Source organism: Panthera pardus, unplaced genomic scaffold (genome assembly GCF_024362965.1).
Source record: "Panthera pardus isolate Hobbes unplaced genomic scaffold, ASM2436296v1 HiC_scaffold_7, whole genome shotgun sequence".
In the NCBI taxonomy this organism is placed as follows: Eukaryota; Metazoa; Chordata; class Mammalia; order Carnivora; family Felidae; genus Panthera; species Panthera pardus.
In genome coordinates this window covers 44,728,885-44,748,666 of record NW_026527002.1, presented here as the reverse complement: position 1 = coordinate 44,748,666, position 19,782 = coordinate 44,728,885, and the positions used below count along the sequence as shown (strand labels likewise).

Below are 19,782 nucleotides of genomic sequence, written 5' to 3'. Positions count from 1 at the left end.
GCCTCCCAGTAATTGCCCAACAAGTTCAGTTACTTCCTAAGCAACTCCTTTACGGTGATTTATGTTGGCATAAAAGAGGATGCTAGTCCTCCTGTTAGGTAAGGCAGGAAATCACTTGTTAATCCAAAAGCTACCTTAAAGTTAAAATAGAATGCAGCTCTGTTTTATGCTTCTAAAAATAGTATTTCTTCAGTTATTTTTATGTTTTACAGTCTATGCTCCCAAAAATAGAACAATTTTCGCAATTCTGACTATAAGGGTAAATTCTAATAAAGGCTCTAAAGGATCTTTAAAAGTCTGCAACCTGTTTTGAGTAGATTCAATTTAGCCAATAATTTTTTATCTGTGAAATCAACAACTGAAAAAAGCTTTAAATTCATCATAAACAAGCTCTTTCTTAAAAGAAAAAGATGTGTAACAAGATTTAACCATTAAACCTAAAACCGATTATTCTTTGCCAGGATACTGGTGGAGAATATTTAATACAATGAGCTGAGCTCATATAGGAATTTTTCAAGGGATATGCAGTCAGAAATTTGGAGAAGTAAAAGGACTGCCCATTTAATAAATAACAACAAAATAGGGTTAGTTTACATTTTAATTCGCCAAATATTTTTCCCAAGGAATTAATTAGTAGGCAAAAATTTAGAAAGTTCTGGGGCACCTAGGTGGCTCAGTCAGTTGAGCAACTCACTTCGGCTCAGTCACAATCTCACAGTGTGTGGGATCGAGCCCTGCATTGGGCTCTGTGCTGACAGCTCGGGATCCTGGACCCTGCTTCTGATTCTGTGTCTCCCTCTCTCTCTAGGCCCCTCCCCTGCTGATGCTGTGACTCTGTCAAAAATAAATAAATGTTAAAAAATAGAAAGTTCTGGAGGAAATTCAAGGGGAAGATGGTAGCAGAGGAGGGCACTGGGCTCACCGCGTCCTGCTGACCACATAGATTGCACCCACATCTGCCTAAATAACCCAGAAAACCACCAGAAGACTAGCAGAACAGACTCTCCGGAGCCAAGCATAGACGAGAGGCCCCCAGAAGAGGGTAGGAAGGGCGGAGAGGCAGTACGCACTACCCGGACTGACGGGAGGGAGCCGGGGCGGTGGAGGGGCAGCCCGCCGGGCAAGGCAGAGCTCCTGAGTCTGGCTTGCAAAAGCGGAGGGGCCGGACAGTGAGTTCTGACAGCCAGCGGAACTTAACATCTGGAATGTTATAAGTCAACAGCTCTGCTCCAAGAGCGGGAGGGCTAGAGGACAGGGAGGGAGAGTTGTTGAGCCCCAGAGGACACGGCTCAGCTTGGCAAGGAACAAAGGCGCTCGCCAGCGCCATCTCCCTCGCCCATCCCCCAGCCAAAATCCCAAAGGGAACCAGTTCCCGACAGGGAACTTGCTTGCACCGCGCAAACACCCAACACTGTGCTTCTGCGGATCCATCCCTCCGACAGGTCGGCCTCCCTCCCGGTGCAGCAGGGCCCCTCCCAAAGAGGACCACCGAAGGCAAAGCTAGCTGAGGCTGCCCCTCCTGCCCCTGTGCACCTTGCCAATCCACCCCAGCTAATACGCCAGATCCCATTGAAGCAGCACCACAAGCCTGGCAGTATGCAAGTAGCCCAGACAGGGGCCACACCACTCCACAGTGAGACCTGTGCCTGGGAGAGAAGGTAAGGTACACACCAGTCTGACTGGCCCTGGCAGTGGGCTGGGGGCAGACATCAGGTCTGACCGTGGCCCCGCCCACCAACTCAAGTCACTCCAGACAGGACAGGGGAAGAGCCCTGCAGTTCCCCACCACCCCAGGGACTACCCAAAATGACGAAACGGAGGAATTCTCCCCAAAAGAAACTCCAGGAAGTAGCGACAGCTAACGAACTGATCAAAAACGATTTAAGCAATGTAACAGAAAATGAATTTAAAATAATAGTCATAAAATTAATCGCTGGGCTTGAAAAAAGTATAGAGGACAGCAGAGAATCTATTACTACAGAGATCAAGGGACTAACAAACAGTCAGGAGGAGCTAAAAACTGCCATAAATGAGCTGCAAAATAAAATGGATGTGACCACAGCTCAGATTGAAGAGGCAGAGGAGAGAAAAGGTGAGTGAGAAGATAAAATTATGGAAAAAGAGGAAGCTGAGAAAAAGAGAGATTAAAAAATCCAGGACTATGAGGGGAGAATTAGAGAACTAAGTGACACAATTAATCGTAATAACATACGCATAATTGGGATTCCAGAGGAGGAAGAGAGAGGCAAAGGTGCTGAATATGTACGTGAAGAAATCATAGCTGAGAACTTCCCGGATCTGGGGAAGGAAAAAGGCATTGAAATCCAAGAGGCACAGAGAACTCCCTTCAGATGTAACTTGAATCGATCTTCTGCACGACATATCATAGTAAAACTGGCAAAATATAAGGATAAAGAGAAAATTCTGAAAGCAGCTAGGGATAAACATGCTCTAACATATAAAGGGAGACCTATAAGACTTGTGACCAATCTCTCTTCTGAAACTTGGCAGGCCAGAAAGGAATGGCAGGAAATCTTCAATGTGATGAACAGAAAAAATATGCAGCTGAGAATCCTTTATGCAGCAAGTCTGTCATTTAGAATAGAAGGAGAGATAAAGGTCTTCCCAAACAAACAAAAACTGAAGGAATTCATCACCACTAAATCAGCCCTACAAGAGATTCTAAGGGGGATCCTGTGAGACAAGGTACCAGAGACATCACTACAAGCATGAAACCTACAGACATCACAATGACTCTAAACCCGTATCTTTCTATAACGCTGAACATCAATGGACTAAATGCTCCAACCAAAAGACACAGGGTATCAGAATGGATAAAAAAACAAGACCCATCTATTTCCTGTCTACAAGAGACTCATTTTAGACCTGAGGACACCTTCAGATTCAAAGTGAGGGGATGGAAAACTATCTATCATGCTACTGGAAGTCAAAAGAAAGCTGGAGTAGCCATACTTATATCAGACAAACTACACTTTAAATTAAAGGCTGTAACAAGAGATGAACAAGGGCATTATATAATAATTACAGGGTCTATCCATCAGGAAGAGCTAGCAATTATAAATGTCTATGTGCCGAATACAGGAGCCCCCAAATATATAAAACAATTAATCACAAACATAAGCAACCTTATTGATAAGAATGTGGTAATCGCAGGGGACTTTAATACCCCACTTATGGCAATGGATAGATCATCTACACACAGGATCAATAAAGAAACAAGGGCCCTGAAGGATACATTGGATCAGATGGACTTGGCAGATATATTAAGAACTCTGCATCCCAAAGCAACAGAATATACTTTCTTCTCGAGTGCACATGGAACATTCTCCAATATAGATCACATACTGGGTCACAAAACAGCCCTTCATAAGTATACAAGAATTGAGATCATACCATGCACACTTTCAGACCAAAATGCTATGCAGCTTGAAATCAACCACAGGAAAAACTCTGGAAAACCTCCAAAAGCATGGAAATTAAAAAACACCCTATTAAAGAATGAATGGGTCAACCAGGCAATTAGAGAAGAAAGTAAGAAATATATGCAAACAAACGAAAATGAAAATACAACAATCCAAACACTTTGGGATGCAACGAAGGCAGTCCTAAGAGGAAAATACATTGCAATCCAGGCCTATCTCAAGAAACAAGAAAAAATCCCAAATACAAAATCTAACAGCACACCTAAAGGAAATAGAAGCAGAGCAGCAAAGACACCCCAAACCCAGCAGAAGAAGAGAAATAATAAAGATCGGAGCAGAAATAAACATTATACAATCTAAAAAAACTGTAGAGCAGATCAATGAAACCAAGAGTTGGTTTTTTGAAAAAAAAGAACAAAATTGATAAACCTCTAGCCAGGCTTCTCAAGAAGAAAAGGGAGAGGACCCAAATAGATAAAATCATGAATGAAAATGGAATTATTACAACCAATCCCTCAGAAATACAAGAACTTATCAGGGAATACTATGAAAACTTACACACCAACAAACTGGAAAACCTGGAAGAAATGGACAAATTCCTAAATACCCACATGCATCCAAAACTCAAACAGGAAAAAATAGAAAACTTGAACAGACCCATAACTAGCAAAAAAATTGAATCAGTTATCAACAATCTCCCAACAAATAAGAGTCCAGGACCAGATGGCTTCCTTGGGGAATTCTACCAGAAACTTAAAGCAGAAATAATACCTATCCTTCTCAAGCTGTTCCAAAAAATAGAAAGGGAAGGAAAACTTCCAGACTCATTCTATGAAGCCAGCATTACTTTCATTCCTAAACCAGAGACCCAGCAAAAGAAGAGAAATACAGCCCAATATCCCTGATGAATATAGATGCAAAAATTCTCAATAAGATACTAGCATACTGATTTCAACAGTATATGAAAAGAATTATTCACCATGATCAAGTGGGATTCATTCCTGGGCTGCAGGGCTGGTTCAACATTCGCAAATCAATGTCATACATCATGTTAATAAAAGAAAAGATAAGAACCATAGGATCCTGTCAATCGATGCAGAAAAAACATTTGACAAAATTCAGCATCCTTTCTTAATAAAAACCCTCAACAAAGTCGGGATAGAAGGAACATACTTAAACATCATAAAAGCCATTCATGAAAACCCCACAGCTAACATCATCCTCAATGGGGAAAAACTGAGAGCTTTCCCCGAGATCAGGAACACGACAGGGGTGTCCACTCTCACCGCTGTTGTTTAACATAGTGTTGGAAGTTCTAGCATCAGCAATCAGACAACAAAAGGAAATCAAAGGCATCCAAATTGGCAAAGATGAAGTCAAGCTTTCACTTTTTGCAGATGACATGATATTACACATGGAAAATCCGATAGACTCCACCACAAGTCTGCTAGAACTCATACATGAATTCAGCAGAGTCACAGGACAGAAAATCAACGTACAGAAATCAGTTGTGTTCTCATACACTAGTAATGAGGCAACAGAAAGACAAATAAAGAAACTGATCCCATTCACAATTGCACCAAGAAGCATAAAATACCTAGGAATAAACCTAACCAAAGATGTAAAAGATCTGTATGCTGAAAACTTTAGAAAGCTTATGAAGGAAATTGAAGAAGATATAAAGAAATGGAAAAACATTCCATGCTCATGGATTGGAAGAATAAATATTATTAAAATGTCAATACTACCCAAAGCTATCTACACATTCAATGCAATCCCAATCAAAATTGCACCAGCATTCTTCTCGAAGCTAGAACAAGCAATTCTAAAGTTTGTATGGAACCACAAAAGACCCCGAATAGCAAAAGTAATTTTGAAGAAGACGACCAAAGCAGGAAGCATCACAATCCCAGACTTTAGCCTCTACTACAAAGCTGTAATCATCAAGACAGCATGGTATTGGCACAAAGACATATAAACTAATGGAATAGAATAGAAACCCCAGAACTAGACCCACAAAACTATGGCCAACTGATCTTTGACAAAGCAGGAAAGAATATCCAATGGAAAAAAAGACAGTCTCTTTAACAAATGGTGCTGGGAGAGCTGGACAGCAACACGCAGAAGAATGAAACTAGATCACTTTCTTACACCATTCACAAAACTAAACTCAAAATGGATAAAGGACCTGAATGTGAGACAGGAAACCATCAAAACCCTAGAGGAGAAAGCAGGAAAAAAACCTCTCTGACCTCAGCCGCAGCAATTTCTTACTCGACACATCTCCAAAGGCAAGGGAATTAAAACCAAAAATGAACTATTGGGACCTCATGAAGATAAAAAGCTTCTGCACTGCAAAGGAAACAATCAACAAAACTAAAAGGCAACCAACGGAATGGGAAAAGATATTTGCAAATGACATCAGACAAAGGGCTAGTATCCAAAATCTATAAAGAGCTCACCCAACTCCACACCCGGAAAATAAATAATCCAGTGAAGAAATGGGCAGAAGACATGAATAGACACTTCTCTAAAGAAGACATCCAGATGGCCAACAGGCACATGAAAAGATGCTCAGTGTCGCTCCTCATCAGGGAAATACAAATCAAAACCACACTCAGATACCAACTCACACCAGTCAGAGTGGCTAAAATGAACAAATCAGGAGACTATAGATGCTGGAGAGGATGTGGAGAAACGGGAACCCTCTTGCACTGTTGGTGGGAATGCAAACTGGTGCAGCCACTCTGGAAAACAGTGTGGAGTTGCCTCAAAAAATTAAAAATAGACCTACCCTATGACCCAGCAGTAGCACTGCTAGGAATTTACCCAAGGGATACAGGAGTGCTGATGCATAGGGGCACTTGTACCTCAATGTTTATAGCAGCACTTTCAACAATAGCCAAATTACGGAAAGAGCCTAAATGTCCATCAACTGATGAATGGATAAAGAAATGGTTTATATACACAATGGAATACTACATGGCAATGAGAAAGAATGAAATATGGCCTTTTGTAGCAACGTGGATGGAACTGGAGAGTGTTATGCTAAGTGAAATAAGTCATACAGAGAAAGACAGATACCATATGGTTTCACTCCTATGTGGATCCTGAGAAACTTAACAGAAGACCATGGGGGGGGGGGGGGGGGGGAAGGTTAGAGAAGGAGGGAGCCAAAACATAAAAGACTCTTAAAAACTGAGAACTGAGGCTTGATGAGGGGTGGGAGGGAGAGGAAGGTGGGTAAGGGGTATTGAGGACAGCACCTGTTGGGATGAGCACTGGGTGTTGTATGGAAACCAATTTGACAATAAATTTCAGAAAAAAAGGGAGGGAGGGAGGGAGGGAGGAAGAAAGAAAGAAAGAGAAAGAGAAAGAAAGAAAGAAAGAAAGAAAGAAAGAAAGAAAGAAAGAAAGAAAGAAAGAAAGAAAGAAAGAAGGAAGGAAGGAAGGAAGGAAGGAAGGAAGGAAGGAAGATCCTGGAACCATCACATCACTCCAAGTAGAATTAGAAACATTCAGAAGTAAAATATCTTCTCTTGGCACCTTCTCCAGCTGTAGCAATTAATCTATTCTAAAGCCAGAGGTATTATGGAGACTTGTTAGATGAAATTCAGAATATATAAAGCATCAGCATTAACATCACTGTAACACTAGTTTAAAATGTTTAATCAATTGAAATTTAACTTAGAACATATCTGAGGAGGAGGGCTATGAAATGCTGTACCTAACACCAGTCTGTTAGTAGATGGTGCAAGAAGACTGTCAAAACTTAAAGGTTAAACCCAACAGAAAGCCTACAAACCTTTGGCCCAGAAAACAAATATATACTAACATCAACTATACATCTGAGAAAAAGAAATGACTGATGAATAAAATCAAAAGAGAAGTGACTGATAAAAACAACCCCTAACTTAAAAAGGCAACAATGCACTCTGGCCACGGGGCTGATAGGTCATGATCGTGGTTTCTTCTTCATTAAATAGTTACTAAGCAACTGCTATTTGTAAGCCACTACTGTTCTAGGTAAATAAATATTTCAGGAAATAAAAGAGATGGTGATCCTCCTGGTGAATTCTATAGTTTACTGAAACTCAGAACAATCTAGTGTCTTTACTGTTAATCAAGAAGGAAGGGGAACTGGGGCGCCTGGGTGGCTCAGTGGGTTAAGCGGCCGACTTCGGCTCAGGTCATGATCTCGCGGTCAGTGAGTTCGAGCCCCGCGTCGGGCTCTGTGCTGACAGCTAAGAGCCTGGAGCCTGTTTCAGATTCTGTGTCTCCCTCTCTCTGACCCTCCCCCGTTCATGCTCTGTCTCTCTCTGTCTCAAAAATAAATAAACATTAAAAAAAAATTTTTTTTTAAAAAAGAAGGAAGGGGAACAAAGAGACTATGGGAAAGCAGAGGCATGTCTTTGCTCGGACAGGATGTAAGAAAGAAACTTTAGGAACAACCTGCTGCAAAAGAGCATCAAAATTTGAACAGAAGACATTTTGGAGGGCTCTGGACTCAATGTGTTCTTATGTTATGAAGCAAACCCACATACACATGTACTCTAAGTATTTTAGGACACTAAATACTAAAGTGTATATTCTACAATTGGCTACAACAATGATTAATAACAAGTGTAATTTTGGCCTTAACAAGCCCATTCAGAAGTTACCTGGTGGTAAATCAGGATCTGTGGGAGCAGCCTGCTGAATTCTTCGGGGTTTTACTGATGATTTTGTGTTCTCAGTAGTACTACGGTTGGTAGAATTAGAACCACAGCTTTCATGGTCATCCTATTTTTAAGAAAAGTAAAGTATCAATCATCACTCAAGAATTAGGAGACATATTTCAGTTAAATATATAGCTTAGGGTTACTAAATTTGATTAGACTCTAATTTTATTTTTTAGCTCTAAAAATCTGTATACCAAACAATTCTTATAATTTGCATTCTCAAACACTGTTTAAAAATAATGAGTAGTTTAAACCACAAATTCTTCCTTTCTTGAGTATCTAAACAAACCAACTGATAACGTCAAGAAATCCTTACATATGACTTTTACAAAAAAAGACTATTAAACAAAGCTTTAAACACTTGCCATTTGAATACAAAATAAATGGAAAAGGTCTTAATTGTCTCCTGTTTGTTGTTTCCATGGTAAGACCCCCAGTATTGTGTGTGTTAAGAATCCAAGCTGTCTTCTTAATCACCTTAATGATTAATCTTAATAATCCTTAGAATCCTTTGCATCCTATTATTTTTACTGAATTATTATTCTCATTAAACATAAGGCTTAATTGGGTTTTGATATGGATAGCAAAAACTTCAATACAATACATTTTCAAAACATATTCCTTTATACAGTGCAAACAGTACTCTTTTCTTACCTTGATTCAACAAGTTTATATAATGCTCTTATGTGCTAATTGTTGAATGTACAAAGCGAAATTAGATATAATACTAATTTTCAGAGTCCACTAAAAACATATATAGCTTGTTTTACAGAGTACTTTAAGTTAGGAACAGAAAGAACTATTAAGAACTATTTGGAAGAACTAGAGAAGGCAGGCTTATAAAAGTATAGGAAAGTTTTAGGCTAAGATTGGAGGTTACATAGAGGGAAACCATTAGCAAAAGCAGCATATATGTATGTAGCATGTACAAGAAATAATGATTAGTCAAATAAAGCCAAAGTATACAATGTAAGGTGAAAGAACCACACCAGAAACTAAAGGCATGAACCAGTTCAGTAAAAGTGAGATAACATTAAGAACTATAAAGATGCGGGGTGCCTGGGTGGCTTAGTCGGTTAAGTGCACATGCTCTCCCTCTCTTGCTCTCTCGCAAATAAAAATAAACATTAAAAAAAATAAAAATTTAAAAAATTTAAGAGAACTATAAAAATGTTCTCAGTCTTCATTCTACTTGGCCATATTTCAAGATTTGGTAATTAGGATGCCAATAACCAATAAGAAAGGAGATTTAGTAGTTCTAGTAGAGGAACAAGAGTAGGAGCAGTAAATGAATAGTTCAAAAAGTGAGTAAGAATTTAAAGCGTGAATAATAAACATAGATTGCCCCTTCAAGAAGACAGGCAATATAGGAAGGAAATAGATTGGGTAGTAATATGAGGTAAAAGCATCAGCCATCTTCTTATTCCCATTTTGGGGATAAAAGAGCACATTTTGGGGCATCTGGGTGGCTCAGTCGATTAAGCATTTGACTCGATTTTGGCTCAGGTCATGATCTCAGGGTTCATGAGTTCAAGCCCCACATTGGGCTCTGTACTGACAGTGCAGAGCCTGCTTGGGATTCTCTCTCTCTCTCCATCCCTCCCCCATTTGTGCATGCTCTCCATCAAAATAAAATAAACTTTAAAAATAAAAAAAAAAGCAAGTTGCCTTACATACAAAGGATAACTGATGGTGCACTGTGCCTCATCAATTTATTAATAATAAAACTATTTGATAATACAAGAATGGTGAGGAATTCAGTTTTCTATTTTACATATTTGAAGAGAAAAATTCAAGAAAAGATGGAAAACCACTAAATTTACCAATCTAATAAGATACTAAAAGAAAATAACAATGATAAGACCTTTAGACAACAAAATTTTTATTCAATGTCACCCTAAGAGAACAATTATATAAGATGAATCTTTTATAAGACAATACAGCTTCAGAGGCTAGTGATAGATATATTAGCAAAAGAAAAAAAAATGTTTGAAACTTCAAGACAAGCAGACAGTAACAGATTTGCTATCTTAAAAAAAATTTCACATGAATTTATGTCATTTTAACTTAATGCAAACCAAACTTCACAGTGTTTCATTCTAAAAAACAACTTCACTATTCAATCTTTATAATGACATCTTCTGTTATTTTGGTGGAATGTTATAGTCTCTAAATACTAAAGGACTACTACTATGAATAAACCTTACTGTAATTACTTTTAGTTCAGCTTACATCCTTAAAAATGTCTGTAGTCATACACTTCTGCACAACGTTAACATTAAAACACACTATTAATTTTTGAAACATATGGTTGTCTCAAAAGCCCAGAAGTAAAACATGTTCATTAAAGAAATGTGAAAAAGTTCCAAGTGAACTGCCAAAACTAGCATAATTATGAAAATATTTAACACTGAAACCATCTGAAATCACATACTGTATATAGATTACAGTGATGTCATAATAAACATTCCAGCCAAAATGCACTAAAACTACTGCAGTCCAATAAATCTGGCATACATGAGATGACAAACATTTTAAAGTAAGAGAACAAGTTTTTATTTTTTAAAAGTGATTAGCAGCAAAAAAAGGGTAAAGTGCATAGACTAAATATAAGATTTCAAATAGTTAGAAAAAATAAGAGTGAAGAAAGCTTCCCTACAAATTACACATTTTTATTATTCAAAAGAAAAAAAATAATTTGCTTAAAATTTGTAATAATCCTGAAATTTTAGTCACTTTAAAAATGACCATTAATCATGGTACTTACAGAAATCTATACTATAAAACAAATACTACCAAATGTGCAAATGCAAATCTTTCTTAATTATAGTTAGGAAATTAGGGTTGCATATATAATTAGAAAATAATCCTTTTCATAATTTCACCTAGTTTTCATTTCAATTACATCTTAATTGCATCAGTTACAGATCAGCTTCCATCCAAATCCTACCTCAGCCAAATTAAATAAAAAGCAAAACAAGAATTACAATATTTACTATTAAAATTAGAATTACTTCCATCATTATGAGCTCACTATCTGCTTCCAACCAGTATGCATCATTTTTTAACACATTTTACTTCATTGAAAGTCTCTAATTTCTAATAAAAGATACCCTGTTCTCAAAAATACAAACTAAAATGTTTTGAGGTCATTTTTAACCCCAAACACATTACAGTTATATCTCTTATTTAGGTTGCAATTTTCCCAAAATGTCTGGTAAGTACATTTCATGGTAAAAGAATGTTTTCTCTTGGGGACCACATAGCTATTTCTGAAAATACTGCCCTTTGCTCCTCATGAAACAAGCAAGAATGTCATTTCCTTACAAAAGTTCCTAACAGAGGGAAAATGTGGTGAACACCATATGTATGTAAATACATCCATTACCTTCATACTGACAGATGATAGGATCAGGTTGCATACTTTTCACCTTAGCCCTCATAAGGGTGAGTCAGTTAAAACTTGAAACCCATCAACTCCCAGATTCACAATGGTATAAATAAGATTGAGGATAGGACTTAAAACAGGTGGCTGAATCATTTCAACTCCTTGGTTAAAAATAGACCAAGAGACGGGGTGCCTTGGTGGCTCGTCGGTTGAGCATCCAACTTCAGCTCAGGCCATGATCTTACGGTTTATGAGTTCAGGCCCCGCATCAGACTGTGCTGACAGCTCGGAGCCTGAAGCCTGCTTCAGATTCTGTGTCTCCCTCTCTCTCTGCCCCTCCCCTGGCTCATGCTCTGTCTCTCAAAAATAAACATTAAAAAAATTTTAATGAAATAAAAATAGACAAAGAGGTTAAAATGCAACAAAGAATTGAAGGGAAAAAAACTGAAAGGCAGCATCAATAAGTGATGTGCTTTAAGCTCTTCAGCCTCATGGCATGCAGACAAGCAGAAAAGAATGAAGGCTTACCTGAATGCTCTGGTCACCAAAAAAGCCTGAATGAAATACAGTGAAGGGCCTTGCAAATGAACTGATACAGAGCTTGTAAGGACATGCACCTCTACCCTCTCCAGTAGCAAGTACAACAGCAATTGTCAGATGCAATAAAGAATCTCTAAGAGAAACCCTGAATTCCAGAGTCAGAGAGTCAAATAAAGTCACCAAAGAAGAGGTATATTTGGAGAACACAAGAGCAAGCCCGGGAAAACACATTCACTCACCTTCATGGTCAAAATTAGAATCGCTAACTCACGTCTACCCTGACAGCAATATTAATCAACTTAATTTTAGTCACTAAAAAAAGTACCTTGCACATTTAAAAGAAGGAATGCGTATGCCCCCAATGTCTTCACACATCAACTGCAGCCCACAGAAGAGGCTGCTTACATCTTTTCTCCCATCAAGGGTGAGAACATGAGGTGAGGGTGGGCAAGAAGAGAATGCTGTTGATGCCCCCCCTTACATTATTTTACTTGATCCTCCCAAAAGGAAGAACAGCTAATCTGACAAGCCAAAGCCAAATATTCATTAAGCCACGTTTTAATAATGAAAGACATCACTGTACTAACTGTAAACACCTGTGTGGTGGGGCCTGTCTTCTATCTGAGATCCATGCTACTCAAGTAACAGGACCAGAGCCATTTATGCCAGATTAGCCTATCTCTCTCCTGCCTTCTTTTCAAACACACAGAGCCACCTGAACCAGAATACTTCCCCAGCCAGAAAACAAACTGTGCTGGTTAACAGCAACACATTTAAGGAAAATCTGTTGTATATTATTGCCTATGACATCCCCTTCACTCTTATCACTAGGCATATATAATTATTGCCAACCTCTCCTCTTTTTAGAGCACTGGATTGAAGTGGTTAGACCTACTCATATTTGAAAGGTGAAACAGGCAGAAATTAATGGAAGAAAGACCAAAGTATATATGGAGGCATTCTGGCATAAAGCACATTCTGCTATCTAATTTTTACCAGAATTCACTAGGGGGCTGGAGGAGACTGGGTGCTTGACTAGATTAATAAAACTGTGCTTTGTTTTCTTACAAAAAACTTCCTTCAGCAAGAAAGAACTGAGCAATGTGTATGTATGTGTTAGCCACTCTGAGAGAAAACATGTAGTATAAATAGATGGTACCCTTATCCAGGTACTTTACTTACCTACTTCAGGAACAATCCTTATATGCATAAAAAAATTAAAAGCAATGTACGTTAGTCAGCAATCATATGTCACAAAGAAACACTAATGACCTTTACTGAACACTTCGATGTGCCAGACCAGGCCTTAAATATTTTAAGAATGAAATTAGATCTTAAGAGGTCCCAAGGTCAAAAAGATAGGAAGTGACTGAGCTGGGATAAATACCCAGATCTGTCTGTCTGAAAAACTCCTCCTATGAGCTCTTTCCTGAACTTGAAACAAATACCAACAGCAGGGAGAAAGAGAAGGCAGAGAGGGAGGAAAAAGAGACAAATAGAAACTTTTTTTTAATTTATGACACTTCTAATGTGTCACCTACTGCTAATGACATTATACTCATCTCTTTATCCTCTTAAAGCTATGAATTAGACACTGTTCTCCATGCAAAAGTATCCCCGTTTAATATTTTTTTATATTCATGTATTTATTTTTGAGAGAGAGAGAGAGAGAACAAGTTGGGGAGGGGCAGAAGAGAGAGACACAGAATGTGAAGCAGGCTCCAGACTCTGAGTTGTCAGCACAGAGCCCAATGCAGGACTCAAATCCACAACTGTGAAATCATAACCTGAGCCAAAGTCAGATGCTTAATGAACTGAGCCACCTAGGCACCCTAAAAGTATTCCCATTTAAAGATAAGGAAACTAAGACATAAAGAGATGGTTCAAAATCACACTACCACATCGCATAATCCTAACCACAGTTGGTCTACTTTCTCCCTATGAGAAAAGGCCAACTAACAACACATATATTAGGAGAAGGGATTGAGTACAGTGAGAAGGGATTGTGCACAATCCCTTTAGTCAAAAAAATGTCACAAAGGACTTGAGGTTTGAAAAGCCTGTCCTTAGGCTTGCAATCTGTATAGTCTGTTGCAACTAAATTCTACCACTGCCCGTTGAAAAATGAAAACAGCCACAGACAATATGTAAACAAATAAGACTGTGTCTCAAAAAACCTTTATTTACTAAAACAGGTGGTAGGCCCATGGGCCATAGTTTCATTACCTCTGCTTTAAAACGTTTGTCTTAATAAAAATGCACAAGATAAACATGTATTCGACCTGAAATTGCATTATAACACAGTGTTTTCATCATGTAAGGCCAAAATCTCAGACCACAAAAAATAAATATAAATTTTGAGGGAATCTATAAAACAACTAGGGAAGAAAAAACACAGAATTTTTGCTTGTCAAAAGTACTGCCAAAAAGACAAGGCATTTCCACTGTTATCCCTTTGGCCAATTTTTGATGAAGAAGTAAATGTTTAAAAAGAGAAAGGAAAGAAAGCCAAATGGCAGTAAGAAAACTGGCTGAAGATTCCAGGAGCCCAAAAGAAAAAAAAAGTAAACATTTCTGCAAGGAAATAATATATGTAACTACAGCATTATTATCAAAATAGCATATTCTAAACATATGCAAATGTAAAAGTTAAAATTTTGCCAACAAATAAGATATAAAAAGTAACCTGGAAAAAGATATATAAGCATGGGGGCAGGGCAGGGGGGTGGAGGGAAACATCTTCTAATCATATGTAATTCCAAAAGGGAGAAATTCCCAGAATATTCTCATATTCTAATAACGAAAAAATGCATTTCAGATAAATTTTCAGGAAGCACAGAATTTTCCCAATAGTACCATGAGTACCTTCTCAATAGTACTACTAAATCCAATTGAGATTTTTAAAATTTTTAAAGTTTTTAAAGGAGTAACAAAGATTTTAAAGTGTTTAATTATATGCTATTACAACATTAACAAGTATAAAATTCACAAATTCTTAAGTATTCAGACTATAATGACTCATTTCACTTTAGCTATCAATGGGACACTTACTCCTAAAACAGTGGTATAATATTAAGTATGCTGCTTAAAAAAAAAAAGGAAAAACTCAAGAGCCATAATGTTTACCATATTCCTGTTTCATAAAGAAACACTTGTTTATTTTGTATTTGAAACCCCTTCACATCTACTCTATACTTGTGTGTCGATTTATACTCAGATACTTTAAACAGTGATTAAGATATAAATACCTTTAACTGTTATAAGAGAACAAGGTATTCTTTTCCATCAAAATATTATAATTTATATATCTAAATATCTAGTATTTATCTATTTATTCTAGCTCCATGTCAGGCTCTGTGCTGACAGCTCAGAGCCTGGAGCCTGCTTCGGATTCTGTCTCCCTCTCTCTCGCTCTCTGCCCCATCCCTGCTCACATTCTCTCTCTCTGTCTCTCAAAAATAAATGTAAAAAACATAAAACAAATTAAAAAAGAGTAAATGGTTGAGTAGATTAAGAGAGGGAAAGACTCCATTAAGTCTAGACAGAAAAAAAGAGTCTGAAGACAGTAAAGTAGAATGGAGGTGGTAGAGGATCACATTCAGAATTCTCTGCACACTGCAGTACAGGAGATAAAAGTTGGTAAGTAGAAAGAGTCCTCAACTTCAGAGTATTATATATAAAGGAATGTATTTTAAAAGCAAACAGGTAAGTCTTATACTGTAAAATAATATTCTGAATAACTATTATGAGTACAAACAATGCAAGAAGCTTTATATTCATTCTTCACAATCATCACAAAAATCCTCTAAGATACTGTCATTTTCATTTAACAAATGACAAAAATAAAGTTCATATGGATAAATAGCTTATAAAAAGTGAAAATTTTTGACAAATATTAGAGAGTTTTTGTTAAAGTCTTGGAAAAGTTCAAAAAAGGAAGGAATTACTTTAAGCTATTTCTATTACTCTCACTAAAATCCTTTCATCTTCTTACAGTTGGCCATTTTTCTCTCATCCCAACTCTTGCTATTCTCTTTTGAATAGAAAATAGAGCTACTACTAGAAAAGCCCTAGTCATAAGCAGGTAAGTAGGAGTTAACCCAAAGGTTAAATCTAGAAATCAGAATTGTTAAGCAAAGAAAGCAGCAAAGACTTTCTCAAACACAAGCTGAAAGAATTTGCATCAAGATGAAATGGACTACAAAAATATTCAAGGAAGTTCTTCAAACTTAAGTAAAATACGGCTACATGAAAAATTTGATCTACGTAAAGAAATGAAGAATGCCAGAAGTAATTAAATGGGTAAATACAACAGACACTTTATTTTTTAATTTCTTAAAACACTGTTCAAAGCAATCATAATAATAACAGCATACCACTGATTTATAATATATATTGAAGAGTCATAACAACATTAGCACAAATGATGGCAAGGAATAAAGAGAAGCATACTGTTATAGGCATACTAAAGTAAAACACAATATTTACATTATCCATGAAGTGAAATATTATTTAAGTAGATAAATTAAATACGCATATTGGTAACCCTAGAACAGCCACTAAAAAAATGAAGAGATACAGCAAATAAACCAGTAATGAAGATAAAATGTAATGCTCAAATACACTCAGCTAATCCAACAAAGGCAGGAAAAGAAAAAAAGGAACAAGAATTAGCTAGAACAAATAGAAAACAAATAAAAAGACTTGAGACCAATCTTACTAACAACTACATAAAATGTAAACAATCTAAAACACTCCAATGAATAGGCAGAAATTATCAGACTAGTAAAACCCAACTATAATCTGTCTATATTGCAAACTCAGTTCAGATGTAGACTCAGTAGTTTCTGATTACTAAATATCCCAAGTTTAAAAAAAAAATCATGGCAAAATGAACAAGAAAAAAGAAAATTAGCAGTATCTAATCATCAGAAGAAAAATCAGAGAACCGTTGCATTTTATGAATTGAAAGGGAACCTATAGACTAGCTTGTGAACCAAACAGAAAAACTCGAAGCTGCAGTGTTCTTCGTTATTGTTAATTCCAGACAATACACAGAGATGGCTTAAGGCTAAAAGGGAAAAGAGAACATGGAACCATCAGCAAGCTGAAAAGTACTAAACCAGCATTGTTTTCTGTCTGCAGCATTTTGACATATAAATTATAGTGTCCACAACATGGAATATTATAACTAAGGTTATAGTGGCACTTCTATTACAATCCCGTATATTCACATTCATTCATAACATTCTTAGAAAGTCCTTCATTAAAACAAAAGACTTCATTACTTGTTTGAATTCAAATGTGACTTTTCTTCTTCCTAAGACAGAAGAGCTAGGAGAATAAAAATAGCATTTTCAGCTCAAAAAAAAAAAAGAAAAGAAAAAAAACTTCCCAAGGATAAAACACACACAACAGGATCCCTCAAAAACATCAAGCATGGCAAACAAGAATTAAAACTCCTTCATTAAATTATATAAAAAACTTTTTATTTAACCAAAACCCACTTTATGCCAAGTTCAGTTTTCATATGGCATGTATTTTAAGCTTATACATGACACAATAAAAGATCCTAGTATATGCAATTTTTTTAGCAAGCACAAAGCAGTTTTTTAAAGCAAAAGTACACTCCCAAGGTGGGAGAGCAGGCAGGTTCTACAAGGTGGAACTGGCCCCTAGGTTGCTTTGGGATTGGATATTACTGGGTCTCTCTGGGCTGGAAGGAACTGTGACATACAGTGGGGTGGTCTCTAATGCAAGCTGCTTCCAATCATTTGGGGGAACTCCTTCCACAGGTTGGGAGGGGGCTTTTTTGACCCTATGAAGTTTCTACCGGGACTATCAGGGCAGCCTTTCTCCACGACAGGTTGGAGGCAAGGGTGCGGGGGGTTAACAGCAGTGCAAATGCATGATTACTCAGGGACAGAGGTGGAAGGGGGAGAGTGTAGGCTCTGCACTTGCGGCTCTCAGTCTGTCAGCCCCAAGGTCTGGGAAGTCATAAGGTCAGGATGTTGTGCCCCTGGGTTTTTGATGTGTAAGCTATTTATCACCATCTTTGCCTCCAGCTCTTGTCTCTATCATTCCCCTTTAAGGATTCAGGACTCTGGCTTGGGGGCAATTCCTTCCACTGCTGGTATCTAGCATGTCCTAACATGTCCTCCTCCCCCACCCCCCTACCCCTGCTCAAGAAATAGGGACCCAAATCACTGGCAAAGAGGGCAATGACCACTCTGGCTGCTTCAAGCTGAAGCAGGGCATCAGGGAGTTTGGGTTCACTATTCTTGCTGTCAGGTAGGAAGAATTTCCAGGTACGATATCCATTCACGAGTCTCATGTAGATGAAGGTGTCCTGAGTACAGTCTGGTGGCCTTGGTGTAGTTCCAGTTAAGAGTTTTATTGCTTCTAATCTGCCACATCCATCTTTACTGATGACTCCAGTCCATGGATGGTTACTTGTTGCAGTGGGGCCAAATGGAGTAGAGGACCCCTTCAGTCCATCACCATGTGTGGGGTAGCAGTTTCTGAACTGGGTGTCCTTTTACCTCAAGGGCAGTTAGCCACGCAGTGTCCTGTCTGCTGACATTTAGGACATTGGGGGTGGGGGGGGGGGGGTCTCTTACTCGGATATTTTCATGCCCAGTCCTCCTGCAGATCAGGCATTTTCCTGATCCCTTTTTTAGGACGCAGTTGGGCATTTTTGAAGCAGGTTTGGCCCTACAGGGCCGCTAGCAATTGGGCCTGACTGCCATATTTCCTTTTCTCTTTCTTCCAAGCCTTAGCCTCTTCCTCTTGGTCCCTGTTGTGTAAGACATTAGATGATGCTGAAAGAAGTTTTTTAACACTGGGCCCCAGGTTCTCTTACCAGTTTTGGCAGATTCCGCCTGATATTTGGCAGACTAAGAGAAGAATTTGCCTTTTAGGATGACCGTTCCCTCAAAAGACTGTAGATCACGGTTAATATATTTAGTCACAGCCTCAGAGTCTTTCTAGAAAGGCAGTAGAATTCTCATTTGGCTCCTGGGTGACTATAGCCACCTTAGAGTAGCTGATAGCTTTTTGTCCACTGGCTTTTAACCCTGACTTAACACAGATGAGAAACTGATCCCACTCCCATCTTTCTGAAGGTTGGTCATAATCGCATCCTGGATCCACAGGCAGGGACAGCAGTCTCTCCTACTGGGTATCTGGTATCAGAGAGGTGAAGACTGTTAGCATACACCCTGGCTTCCTTAAGAACCATTCCCTTTTGGGTCACTGGAAGAGCCTGTCCAAAGATGATCATCATTAAAGAACTAGATCATTATAACATTATCTTCCAAACAGAGGAAGGGATAGATGTGTTATAAAAGGTCACGAAGAGAGGAGGGAGAGTTAAGATGGCAGAGAAGTAAGAGAACCAGAATTTCCCTTGTCCCACAAACACAGTAGTATTGAGGTCAGAACACTTGGAATTTCAGGAATCCAGGCTACTGAGTGACAGAAACATCTCCACCAATGTACGGAGACAGCTTGGGGGACAAAGATGTATGTTTGCAAATTGAGACAGATAAAACGGGCAGCGTAGGCACAGAAAGAGGGAACACCTCTGGTCAAGAGACAAAAGGAAGAGAAAGAGAGGCTGTGGAAGTGTGGGATTGTATTTGGACAAGAGAAAAACCTGTCCAGACCACAACCAGGGATCAAAAAATCC

At 38.2% G+C, this 19,782-nt stretch overlaps 1 protein-coding gene across 9 annotated transcripts in view; it reads right to left on the bottom strand.

Moving 5' to 3' along the window:
- The window catches only part of VPS13B (vacuolar protein sorting 13 homolog B), an 801,572-nt gene that overhangs the window by 727,315 nt on the left and 54,475 nt on the right, over positions 1 to 19,782 (bottom strand). For all 9 annotated transcript variants that reach the window (XR_002085466.2, XM_019468015.2, XM_019468016.2 and 6 more), the window contains one exon: positions 8,105 to 8,225. Coding sequence is in view for 8 of the 9 variants with exons in the window: in XM_019468015.2 (XP_019323560.2) it covers positions 8,105 to 8,225 (121 nt within the window). In the remaining variant the exon portion in view is untranslated. The remainder of the gene's footprint in view (positions 1 to 8,104; positions 8,226 to 19,782) is intronic.